At 55.4% G+C, this 12,988-nt stretch overlaps 1 protein-coding gene across 1 annotated transcript in view; it reads left to right on the forward strand.

Moving 5' to 3' along the window:
* Window positions 1-1,708: 1,708 nt before the first annotated feature.
* The window catches only part of FIGNL2 (fidgetin like 2), a gene marked incomplete at its 3' end in the record, with an annotated part of 32,014 nt that continues 20,734 nt past the window's right edge, over window positions 1,709-12,988 (forward strand). Inside the window, exon 1 of the mRNA XM_080705658.1 lies at window positions 1,709-1,809. Within this exon, the coding sequence (XP_080561784.1) occupies window positions 1,801-1,809 (9 nt within the window). The 5' untranslated portion in view covers window positions 1,709-1,800. The remainder of the gene's footprint in view (window positions 1,810-12,988) is intronic.

The following is a 12,988-nucleotide window of genomic DNA, read 5'->3' on the forward strand; positions in this document are numbered from 1 at the left end:
CTCCAGAGTAATATTGGCGAGAGTTTTGCTAACTGGAGAGGACAGTGCCTGCTCTGGGACCTGGGGCACGGTGAGGGGCTCAGGACTAGTCTTGCCCTAGTGACCCTCTGCTGAGCGGCCACTAAGGAAAAACCAGAAAGACCTCAGAAAAGAGGGCCTGAAGCACTGCCCATGCGTGGGCACGCAGGTCCTGGGCCCGCTCTGGATGCTCACCGGTCTCCAGAAACCAGCCAGACCCTCTGCCCTAAGCATTGCCTCTGCTCCCACCGCGCCTGGGAAGAGGAGCTCCTGGCCTTTATCCCCAGTGACCAGAGAGTTGTGTGCCTGGCAGGACTGGTCCATGCTTTCACTGGGAGCTTCATCAGCGCGGGCCTCTGCCTTTGGACCATCCCAGGTGCTCTCAGAGCCTCGCCTTGCTTGGCACCAAGCAAAGGAACACCACGCATCTGTTGAATGAACGCAGCAATCAATGAATGCCTCGGGACACCACCAGGCCGGCTGAAGGGATGGAGAGTACGCTCCATCTTCGCTCCGCCATTCCAAGTGTCAGGGCCACTTCTCTGGGGAAGCCTCCAGCGAAGCCCGCCGATGAGAAGTCACCCCACGGCTCGCCGCCTGAGTGCAGGGCTGGCCCTCCGCGCACCCTCGCCCTCGGTGGGCCCCCGCGGAGCCGGCGTCAGGGCGGGGCGCAGCCAAGTCCCGCACGCTGTAGGTGCTCAGCTCACCTGGAGCTGAGTCTACAAGGCTTTGGCCATCGGGCCACCGCAGTCCTAGTAGAGGGGTCTGGGGCAGCCAGCGGACAGGGCGGGCCGGGCCGGCCGCCAGTCCCTTTGCCCTTCGACCCAGGAAGCCGCTCGCACCGGCGGACACGCTCTGCAGGCAGGGCCGCTGCACCCGGCCTCCCGGCCTCCGGCCTCCGGCCTCCCCGCCGCCCCCGCCCCTCCCGGGCCGCCCGGCCTCCTCCCCCACCCCGGCTTCCCGCTCCGACGCCCGGGGAGGCGGGGGCGGCAGGCCTGAGAGTGGCGCAAGGACACTCTCCACGCCAAGGGTCATTTGCTCTTTTTCCCCTCGGTGGCTAATTTATTTTAGCGCTCGGGGAGGGCGCGGGGCGGGGCGGGCGGCCGGAGGCCGGGCGAGCCCCGGGAGGTGGGGGCGGGGCGGGGCGGGGCGGGCGCGGGGCGGGGCGGGCGCAGGGGCGGGCGAGGGGAGGCGGGGTGGGGGTCCTGCCGGCCGGGGGAGCCGGGGCCGCCCCTTGTCCGGCCACCCCCACTGCCCAGTCCCGCTCCCGGCCGCGGCGGCCGCAGCAGCCGCCCAGCAGCGGTTCCAGGATGGTGAGCGCCGCCGGCCCCCAGTCCCGGCCGGTCGCCCCCAGCCCGCGCCCCCGCCCCGGCCCCCGGGCCGGCCGCCCCCCCCGGCCGCGCACACTCACCTAGGACCCGGCCGGGATGCCGAGGTACGGGGCGCGGGCGGGCGGGCGGCCGGGGTCAGGGGTGGTCACTGTTGGGTCAGGGTGTCCGGAGCTTTGTCCGCGGGCGCGGGGGCGGCGAGGACGGGGCTGGGGTCGCGAGGTTCAACGAGGCGGGGTCGGAGGGCGAGGCAGGCTAGGGCCGGGTGGGTGCGTGGACCCCGGGGTCACCCCGGGGGGGCGGGCGGGGCGGCAGCCTGCGCGGGGAGGTCTGCGGGGCCGAGGCGGGAGCCGGGGTTCGCGGGTTCGGGTCCCAGAAGGACCCTGCGCCGGGCGCCCGAGGCCGGCCCGCAGGCCCCTCCCACTCCGTCAGGTCTTTGTCCGGCGGCCCCTGGATGGGAGGGGTGGGGGCTGGGTGACCGCCCGAGCTGCCCGGCGCGGCGGGCAGTGACAGCACCCGAGCGGCTCGGGGTCCCGGGCGCTCGCGCCACGCCCTTCTTCGTTCTCCCGGGCGGGGGGGAGCGGAGCGCGTCCCGCAGCCGAGGGGCGGGCAGCTGCCCTCACCGCCCGGGCTCCCGGCTCTGAGCCCCCAACCTCCCACTGCAGAGCCCCCCTCTGGTTCACACAGACCCCAGGCTAGGCGGCTCCCAGGAGCGGGCCCTCGCCGGGGCCGGCACACAGTAGGTGGTCAGCAGTGCGGGCTCCCGGCCGAGGGGCTGCGGAGGGGTCTGCGCGGTCCGGGGCGCAGGGGTGGGTGGGCTGTTAAAGGGACCGTCACTAAATCAGGATTAGGCGCTGGGGCTGTCAGGCTGCCGGCCCTGTCTCCATGGCTACCTAATTTGGAGGAGAATAGAGGACGGAAGAATGTTTGTGTTGTGGTCCGCCCGGGCGCGGCGGCGGAGCGATCTCCGTCCCTCGGCCCCGCCGCGAGGAGTGGGCACCGGCCCCAGCTCCACTCCGGGCTTAACGGCGCGGGAGGCTTCTGAGTTCCCGGAGCCACCGGCCTTTGGAGTGGGCCGGGAGATGCGGCGGACCAAAGACCTCTAGCCCTGCAGAGGGACTCCCAGGCCCCCCCGAGTCCAACCCGAACCCCTCCCCCGCTCCGAGCGTCCTTCTGAAATGGCCTTCTCTTCGAGTCTCCTAGACTTGGAGCAAACCCCTTTTTCTGCTGTGCCCTAGGCCCCGAGGACTCGCGCTCCGGCTGCCCGGCGCCGCGGGGCTGCTGCGACCCAGCAGCTGGGCTCCGGGACCCGGGCTGCGGGGCGGCGGGCAGGGGGCGGGGCGGGACTTCCTGGGGTGGGCGAGGAAAGGGGCGGGGCTTGCCGGATAGCTGTGCTGAGGAGGTGACAGGCCTCGTAAATCCCCTTTCCCGTATTTAACAACATTTCGTTTATTTCCACTCGATTCCATTGGTGTCTGCAGCAGCCAGAAGTGACCCTATGCCCCCGCGGTAATATCTTCTGGGGGAAGCCCTCTCGGGTCAAAGGGAATTTAGCCGTGTGAAGTGGTGGAGTTGCTCCCGGTGAGGCCCAGATAAAGTCCAGTCCTTAGGGGCCCCATCTCCCCAGGAAGAGAGGGGGCTGAAAGACACAGGGATGAGTTGGGCCTCCAAGACCCTGCTCTCCAGAGGAAGTGTGGCGGTGGGCTGGGGTGAAGATCCCCTGATTGGACAATTTCTGTAGGAAACCGGAGGGAGGCAGGGGAGAAGGACCCAGACCCCAGTGAGATGGTCCAGAGCCCTTTTCTGCCTTGTCCTGGTCATCCATGGCCAAGCTTTTTATGGATCAAGAATCTCCTCCCTTCCCCTCCCCTCCCTTGCCTGGGCTGCAGCTTTATTGCTGAGATCTCAGGCTCTCCACGCAATTTCACGCCTCTCTGCCTTTGCTCCTGCTGTTCCCTTAGCCAAATGCCTTCCCCATTGTCCTTGCCGTACCACAGCCTCCTCATTCTTCAAGGCCCAGCTCAGATGCCACACTTCCAGGTCTAGCCTCCCCAGGGCCCACCCCTGTCACTTCGCCCCCTCTGTGGTCTCAGCCTGCACCTGTACTGTGGCTGAGTCCAAACTAGGCCTCCACTCCTGCGAGGACAGAGGCAGAGCATATACTCCCAACCCCCCCCCCAGGGCTTGGTACTTTGTGGGTGCTCATTAACTATTTGTTGGCTGAGTAAAGGGGTTTTATAAGGGCATTTAGCCAAGTGGCCTACAGAGCACAATCTGGCCATTTCGAGCTCTGCCCTCCTGGGTAGTAGAGACCCCTGGGTGGGTCTCCTTCTCCTCCTTTCCCCCTTCTCCTCTTCCCCCTCCTCCACCCCCTCTTCCCCTTTCTCCTCCTTGATGAGTCTCCCCACCCCCCAAGTCTGGGGAGGACTTTGCCCCTTCCCTTCCCCACAGACCAGCATTCTTTCCCTGCCATTATCATCCTGTTAAACAGAGAGGCCAGTCAGGACCCATATGGATCACATTAACAATTGCTTATTATCTGGGCCAAGACTCTCCCACTCTCCACCCCCAGCTCCTGCTGCTGCAGTTGCTGGACCCTTAGGAGCCCAGCCTCCCCTTCCCCCACCCCTGGTCAGCCAAGGAGGGCAGAGGACAGGCCGGTCCCCTCACCCTCCCTGAGCCTCCAGTAGAACTTTGCCTCCTCTTGATTTGGCAGTTAATGACTCCTTTACTCTACTTAATGAAAACCAGGTTCCTCACAAGAGCTTGTGTTAGTGAGGTTCCACGGCTGCATCAGAGAGACGTGGACCCCAGGCTCCAGGTGCACCTGTGGTCTGCTGCACCGGCGTTCGCCACCTGCCAGTGCACAGGGGCTGTGGGCAGGGTGAGCCATACTTGGCACACCTCGGGGTGGGCTGGTGTGTTCTGGGATCTTAGTCTTGGGATGGCCCTGCTCTTTTGAGGACTGGAGTGCTGAGGGAGATCAGAGCGGAGACACCCTGCAAGATCCCAGGGTTTTCCCTGCAGTCAAAGAAGCAAGAAGCAGCAGGTGCAGTGGCACATGCCTGTAATCCCAAGCTCCTTAGTGAGGCCCTTCGCAACTCAGACCCTGTTTCAAAATAAAAATGAAAAGCTGGGCATGGTGGTGCACGCTTGTAATCCCTGTGCTTGGGAGGCAGAGACAGCAGGATCGCACAGGTTCGAAGCCAGCCTTAGCTACTGAGTGAGGCTCCCAGTGAGACCCTGTTTCCAAATAAAGTATAAAATAGGTCTGGGAGTATAGCCCGGAGGTTAAAAAAAAAAAGCCCCTGGGTTCCATCCTTAGTACCACACACACAAAATAATAAAAAATAAAATAATGAAAAATAGAAGCCAGGCATGGTGGCGCTTGATTGTAATCCCAGCATTTGGGAGGCTGAGACAGGAGGATCGCGGTTCGCGGACAGCCTCAGCTACTACTTAGGCCCTTTGCAACTCAGTGAGACGCTGTTTCAAAATAAAGAATAATATACCGGGCGTGGTGGCGCACGCTTGTAATCCCTGTGCTTGGGAGGCAGAGACAGCAGGATCTCGCAGGTTCGAAGCCAGCCGCGTGTGCTGGCTTAGGAGACCCTGTTTCCAAATAAAAATGTAAAAATAGGTCTGGGAGTGTAGCCCAGAAGTAGAAGGGCTTCCAGGAACCCCAGTACCACAAAAAAAAAAAAAAAAAAGAAAGAAAGAATAATAAATAGGGATGGGGTTGTAGCTCAGAGGTAGAATGCCCCTGGGTTCCATCCCTAGTGCCACAAAAAAGAAGGAGGAGGAGGAGGAGGAGGAGGAGGAGGAGGAGGGTAGCTCAGTGGTCAAGAGGATCCCTCTAGGCCCTGAGTTTGATCCCTAGCACCAAAACAAAAACAAAGAAAAAAAAAAACGAATCTGGGATCTATAACTGTTTTTGATGTACAGAGTCTTCGGAGAGACTGATGAAATTCACCCCAGAAAAGTACCCTGCCACTAACTGATGCCAGACTTTGATCTCTCCTTTAGAGGGCTCTTGGATCCCCTACAGCTAAGAGGACCCTATGTCCAGAAACTTCCCCTGGTCCACCCCTGTGAGGTGCTAAGGCAGAGTGGCCTGCGCCCAGGTCTCCTGATCCTCCCTCATGTGGCACGCTCCCTGGCCATGTTGCTGGCAGGGGACAGCAGGAGCCACAGGGCCCAGCAGGTGATTGAGGTGCCTGGCCAGCCTTCAGGTGGCTGTGTTCACTGCCCTGCTCAATGTCTGGGCAGTCACCGCATCTCCTCCTGTATGGCCTGGAGAGAGGCCGTCTTGGGATTTTTTTTTTTTTGTTTTGGGTCCAGTTGTCCCCAGGAACAAGAATGAGTGGCAAAAAAATCTTTTTTGATTGGAACATTTCACAGGGAGCTTGGTGACTCACTTAGCACACAGCACTTATTAAATGCCCTCTTTCTTCTCTGTGAATTGGGACTAAGAATGGTGCTGCTGCAAGTTTCATAGTGAGGACTGAATGAGACAGGAGCTGGGAGACACAGTTCTGGTCTTGAATGGCTCTGGATCTATGAGAGCTGTGGTTGTTATAGAGGAATCATTCCCTAGTTTTGCCACACTAGGAAAGAGACCTGTGGGAGCCACCCTGTCTGCCTCTCTTTCCCTTCAGTGTTGAGGCTTGGAAGAGTCAGTGTTGGGAATTCACCTCAGGGGCTAGAGATAGAGTGGACAGTTCACAGTGAATGGGAAAGTTGATGGCCTCAAGCCCTTTTTTGGGGGGCAGTACTGGGGATTGAACCCAGAGGCATTCTACCTCTGAGCTATACCCCCTGCCTTATCTTTAACTCTATTTTGAAACAGCTTCTCACTGAGTTGCAGAGGGCCTCACTAAGTAGCTAGGGCTGGCCGAACCTGTGATCCTCCTATCTCAGCCTCCCAAGTACTGGGATTACAAGCGTGCATCACCATGCCTGGCTTCCCATTTTTTAAGTTAATTAATTCATTTTGGTACTGGAGATATAACCCAGGGGCATGCTGCCTCCAAGCTACACCCCCAGCCCTATTTTATTTTTTTGCTGTACTGGGAATGGAACCCAGGAGCATTCTACCTCTGAGCTACACCCTCAGCCCATTTTTCTTTATTCTTTATTTTGAAACAGGGTCTCACTGAGTTCCAAAGGGCCTCTAAGTAGTAGCTGAGGCTGTCCTCGAACCGCAGTCCTCCCGTCTCAGCCACCCAAATGCTGGCATTACAAACCTGTGCCACCACGTCAGGCTCTTATTTTCTGTTTTGAAACAGGGTCTTAGTAAGTTGCAGAGGGCCTCACTAAGTAGTTGAGCCTGGCCACAAACCACGATCCTCCTGTCTCAGACTCCTGAGTACTGGGATTACAAGCATGAGCCACCACACCCGGCTTCCCAAACGCATTTTATGCTGACCAATCCTGGCTCCCACTCTAGGGACCAAGCCCTGAGCTGCAGTGCCCCTGCCTGCCACAAATCAGGTGTGAACCTGGACGGGTGCCTTCATCTGTTTTAGTTTCACTTTCATTTGCAAAGTGGGGATGATGGCAGGATGGGCCGTGTGTGCCCCTTTGTGTCTGTAGCATACCCTCACCTCTAGTGCCCTGCTCAGTGAGTCAGAGAGCCCCAGGACTCCAGAGACCCACCTGCTAGTGCAGAGGCGAGGAGAAGAGGGCATGTGTGGACAGGCGCTGGCCCGTCACAGTGCTGCTCCTGCCATCTTTGCAATCTCCAAAGTAGAGGGGATCCAGAGGTAGACAGGAAGAGAGTCAGCTTGTCTCCCTGCAGGAATCTGGGAGGTGGACGCATACCTCCCTCTGTCCCTTTCACCTCCCCAGCTGGTTGAGGTTGAGGCTGAGGCTGTCTGGTCCCCAGCCCAGTGTTGGGATTAATCAGGGATGTGATGAAGAGGCTATTTTTTTGTTTGTTTATTTGTTTGTTTTTTGCAGTATTGGGGGTGGAACCCAGGAGCATTCTACCTCCGAGCTACACACTCAGCCCTATTTTTTTATTCTTTATTTTGAAACAGGGTCTCACTGAGTTGCAAAGGGCCTAAGTAGTAGCTGAGGCTGTCTGAGAACTTCAATCCTCCTGTCTCCGCCTCCCAAATGCTGGGATTTTGTGTGCCACCATGCCCGGCTGAAGAGGCTGTGTTTCACTTTCAACCCACATGTGATAAGCACTCACCTACTGTGTCCCAGCACTGTGCAAGGTCCTAGGTGGACCTCACCTAGGCTCCAGCCAGGGTTGGGATGCCTGGGCCCCTGACAGTCCCATCACTCACTGGGCACGGAGTTACCAGGCCCTGAGCTGAAGCTTTTCACACCTGGGATCGCCCTTACCAAGCCTCAGCCTCGCTCACACGTGGCCAAGGAGTGCTAGAGGACATTCCAGCCCTGGCTTTGCTTGGCACCGAGGCTCACCCACCCTGGCTGTTTTAAATGAGTAGCCATCCATCCAGTGCCCATTGATTTTTGGTGTGGTGCTACTTTCAAGGAGCTTACAAGATGCTGGGGATCCGTGGAGGGGCAAAGGAACAAGCCCACTGTCCCTATGCTCCTTGCGTAGAAGGAGGCACCGAGGGTGTGTGCTGGGCCGTGGCAGCTTAGAGCTGTGGACAGTGTGTAGGATGGGTTGAAGTAGAGAGGCTGAGACTGGACTGCAGCTTCCAGCCACACTGGGCCTCTCCTTGGGGTGGTCCTTCCCTCCTCCCCATTGGCTGGAATTACCAGGAAACTGGGCCGAGTCTACCTGTGGCCAGTGGCCCTGGAGACTGCTCTTCCCACTCAGCTTCTTACCCCTGATGGCATTTCATGGGTGGCAGGACATCTTATTCTATTTTCTGCTACTGTAACAGATACCATAGACTGGATAATTCATAAAGAACAGGAACTTATTTGGCTCATGGTTCTGAAGGCTGAGAAGTTGGAGAACATGGTGCCCGCATCTTGTGAAGGCTCTGTGCTGTGTGGAGGGGCCGGGTGTGGTGGCAAATGCCTGTAATCCCTGGACTGGGGAAATTGAGACAGGATTGCAGGCTGGAGACTAGCCTTAGCAATTTAGCAAGACCTTGATTCAAAATAAATAAGTGGGGCTGAGTGGCCCATACTTTGTAATCCTAGTACATGGGAGGCTGTGACAGGATCGCAGATTCACTGCCAGCTTTAGCAAATTAGAGAGGCCCTGTTTCAAAATAAAAAATAAAATAGGGCTGGGGCGGTCAGGTGTGGTGGCTCACGTTTGTAATCCCAGAATTTGGGAGGCCACTACAGGAGGATCCTGGTTCGTGGACACCTCAGCTACTTAGTGAGGCCCCTTGCAACTCAGTGAGACCCTGTTCCCAAATATAATAATAAAAAACAGGGCTAGGGGTGCAGCTTGGAGGTAGAATGCCCTGGGTTCCATCTCCAGTACCGCAGGGGGGAAAAAAAAATTAGGGCTGGTGGTGTAGCTCGAATATATGCTAGAGGGGCAAGTGAGAATGAGACTGAGGCAGAGGAAACTGGACTGAACTCACCTCTTCCTCTTTTTCTTTCTTGGTTTGAGTACAGGAGTGTTCTACTAATCACCTACATCCCAGCCCTCCTTATATTTTAAGACAGAGTCTCGCTATGTTACCCAGGCTGGCCTCAAACTTGTAATTCTTCTACCTTAGCTACCAAATGGCTGGGATTAAAAGTGTGTGCCACCACGAACACCCATGTACTTACGTATTTCAGAACAGCATTAACCCATCATTCATCCTCCTCCTCCTCTTTCTTCTTCTTATTTATTATTTTATTTATATTTTATTATTTGATTGAACCCAGGGGTATTCTACCTCCAAGCTACACCTCAAGCTCTATTTAAAAATTCTTTCTTTCTTTCTTTCTTTCTTTCTTTCTTTCTTTCTTTCTTTCTTTCTTTCTTTCTTTCTTTCTTTCTTTCTTTCTTCTTTTTTCCAGTGCCGGGGATGGAACCCAGGGGCATTCTACCTCCAAGCTATACCCTCAGCCTGATTTTTCATTCTTTATTTTGAAACAAGGTATCACTGAGTTGCAGAGGGCCTAAGTAGCTGAGGCTGATTGCAAACCCTGATCCTCCTGTCTCAGCCTCCCAAGTACTGGAATTACAAGCATGTGCCACCATACCTGGCTAATTATTTTGAAACAGGAAATAGGGCCTCACTAAGTAGCTGAGGCTGGCCAAGAACCTATGATCCTCCTGTCTCAGCCTTCTAAGTACTAGGTGTACAAGCGGGCGCCACCACGCCTGGTTTACTTATTTTTTTTATTTTAAAACATTAACTTGTTAATGTACGCCTCACTGAATTGCTGAGGCTGGTTTTGAACCCTCCTGTCTCAGCTTCCCAAGTACTGGAATTACAGACATGTGTCACCATGCCAGGTTGCATTAATCCATTCTTTTTTTTTTTTTTTTTCAGTACTGGGGATGGAACCCAGGGGCATCAGGGGCATTGTACCTCCGAGCTATACCTCCAGCCCCTAGTTTTTAGTCTTTATATTTATTTATTTATTTATTTTGGTGGTACTGGTGTTCCTGGAAACTCTTCTACCTCCAGGCTACACTCCCAGACCTATTTTTTACACTTTTATTTGGAAACAGGGTCGCTTAAGCCAGAGAGTCTGGCTTGGAAACTGCGCCATCTTCCTGTCTATGTCTCCCAAGGGCGGGGATTACAAGCATATGCCACCACGCCTGGCAGTTTAGTCTTTTTATTTTTTTAATTTTTAATTAATTTTTTTTTTTTTTTGCGGTTCTGGGGGCAGAACCAAGGGGCATTTGACCTCGGAGCTACACCCCTGCCCTATTTTTTATTCTTTATTTTGAAACAGGGTCTCAGTTGCAAAGGGCCTCACTAAGTAGCTGAGGCTGTCTGTGAACCACGATCCTCCGGTCTCAGCCTCCCGAATGCTGGGATTACAAGCGTGCGCCACCACGCCCGGCTAGTCTTTTTATTTTTGTAAGAGGGTCTCAGTGAGTTGGGAAGGGCCTCGCTAAGTAGCTGAGGCTGTCCGCGAACCACGATCCTCCAGTCTCAGCCTCCCGAATGCTGGGATTACATGAGTGCGCCACCACACCCACCCTGCATTAATAATCCATTCTGGAGTACATAGCCTTCATGACTTAATCATTTCTTAAAGGTTCTGTTTGTTGATGCAGGAAGTGCATGAGTCTAGCAACTTACTTGCAGCCTGAGTTTTGGAGGGACCTTCACGCCATAGAATGGGACCCTCCCTCCTCTAGGAAGCCGATTCTTTTCCAGGCACATCATGTCCTGCGCAGGAAGGACTCTCTTATTTTTTATTTTTGTGGCATTCGGAATAGAACCCAGGGGCATTCTACCTCTGAGCAACACTCCAGCCCTATTTTTTATTCCTTTTTTTTTTTTTTTTTTTTTTTTTTTTTTTTTTTTTGGTGGTACTGGGGTTCCTGGAAGCCCTTCTACCTCTGGGCTACACTCCCAGACCTATTTTTTATATTTTTATTTGGAAACAGGGTCTCTTAAGCCAGCGCGGCTGACTTCGAACCTGCGCGATCCTCCTGTCTCCGCCTCCCAAGCGCGGGGATTACAGGCGTGCGCCACCACGCCCGGCGTTTATTCCTTATTTTGAATCAGGGTCTCACTGAGCTATAAAGGGCCTCACTAAGTAGCTGAGGCTGTCTTGATCCTCCTTTCTCAGCCTCCCAAATGCTGGGATTACAAACCTGCACCACCACACCTGGTTGAAGGACTCTTTTTCTTTTTGGTGGTACTGGGGATGGAACCCTTCTACCTCCAGGTTACACTCCCAGGCCTATTTTTTATATTTTATTTGGAAATAGGGTCTCTTAAGCCAGCGAAGCTGGCTTTGAACCTGCGCGATCCTCCTGTCTCTCTGCCTCCCAAATGCGGGGGATTACAAGAGTGCGCCACCATGCCCAGTGAAGGACTCTTTTTTTTTTTTTTTTTAAATCACTGTCTTCCAAGCTATTGGCCCCTTCAGCCCTGAGTTTGAGTTTTAGGGCCTGAGCCCCTCGTGGAGAAAACTGAAGCTGCCTTTATGGGGTGGAGAAAGCAGAGGGAATGGGAGGTGGATTGGGCGTTCAGTTCAGGACATGTTGAGATGCAGTCTCCACTAGGGAGAGCGGCTGAGAGGAGGGGAGGAGCCCGCCTGGGAGTGTCCCTCCCTGGAGGAGCTGCCAGTGCAGGTGCGATGCACCTTTCAAAGTGGGCTCTTGGCTGTGAAGTGCTGATGGGGAGCCCAGCACTTCTGGAGACAACCCCCGGCTCTGTGAAGCCAAAAATCTTTCCTAAGGGGCTTGCTTTTTTTGTGGTTCTGGAGATTGAGCCCAGGGACATTCTACCCCTGAGCTACACCTCCAGCCCTATTTTATTTTTACTTGGAAACAGGGTCTTGTTAAGTTGATGAGAGTTTCACTACTTGTTGAGGCTGTCCTTGAACCTGCACTCCTCCTGTCTCAGCCTCCTGAGTACTGGAGTTACAAGTGTGCGCACCATAGTTGGTTTGCTCCTTTTGAGAAGGGTGAGGAGTGGTGGCCACCTGACAGTCCTGCTCTTTCCCCTCGGAGCTCTTCCCCTTTCCACGCCTCTCCAGGCGGCCTGCCCTGTCTCTGATCACTTTTTCTTGGAATGTGGTGGTGTCTCTAGCCAGTCTGGGGGTTTAACCTTGAGGCCAGAGACCCTCAGACCTGGACAAGGACCTCATTGGTCCCCCGAGAACAGCTTTGAAATGAGCTAAGCTCCCTGTGCAAGGCTAAATATGGGAAGGGGCTGAAGGGAAGAAGGCTGAGGGCAGGAGAGGTTGATGGGTGGCTGGGAATCAGTGCATACACGTTTTCTCAGCTGTTAGAGGGCAAAAACAACACCTGCTTCTCATGTGGGAGGCGGAGAAGCATCTGGAGTCAGATTGTTGGGGCAGGGGTACTCTGTCTTAGCTTGGCAACTTGGATGAACAAGTCATGCCTCAGTTTCCTCCTCTGTCATATGCCAGCAATGTCCTTGGGGTCTGTGAGGGTTCCATGACTGATGTGTGGGTGGAGAACCCCACCCAGGAGCAGGCAGGGCGTGCCTGGCACCCCTGTCCTGTTTCTCTCTGTCCCTAAGGCACTTCAGGTGTGGGGGCCGCCCTTGAAGACAGCCCTGCCCACTCACCCAGGTGGACTGGCCAGGCCGCATAGCTGAGTGACTCAGCTCAGCACCTCTGGGGCCGGAAAGAGGCCGAGGCAGCCCCTGAGGATGCCTGAGTGGGCTGCCGAGGCCTGTTTTCTTACCTTTGGCCAGGCTGGCTCTCTGGGGTGTCTCTATGTGAGAAAGGGGGCATTTTGGGGGCCAGGAAAATAGGAACGCCCATATTTTATTTTATTTATTTATTTTGCAGAACTGGGGATGGAACGCAGGGGCATTCTACCTCGAAGCTACACCCCCATCCCTATTTTTTAGTCTTTATTTTGAAACAGGGTCTCACTGAGTTGCAAAGGGCCTCACTAAGTAGTAGCTGAGGCTGTCCTCGAACCGCGATCCTCCTATTTCAGCCTCCCAAATGCTAAGATTACAAGTATGCGCCATTGCACCCGGTCCATATTTTAAACTTAAGGCCACGTGCCACCCAGAATGACCCACAGCAAC

Source organism: Muscardinus avellanarius (assembly GCF_963383645.1).
Source record: "Muscardinus avellanarius genome assembly, chromosome: 11".
Taxonomy (NCBI): Eukaryota; Metazoa; Chordata; class Mammalia; order Rodentia; family Gliridae; genus Muscardinus; species Muscardinus avellanarius.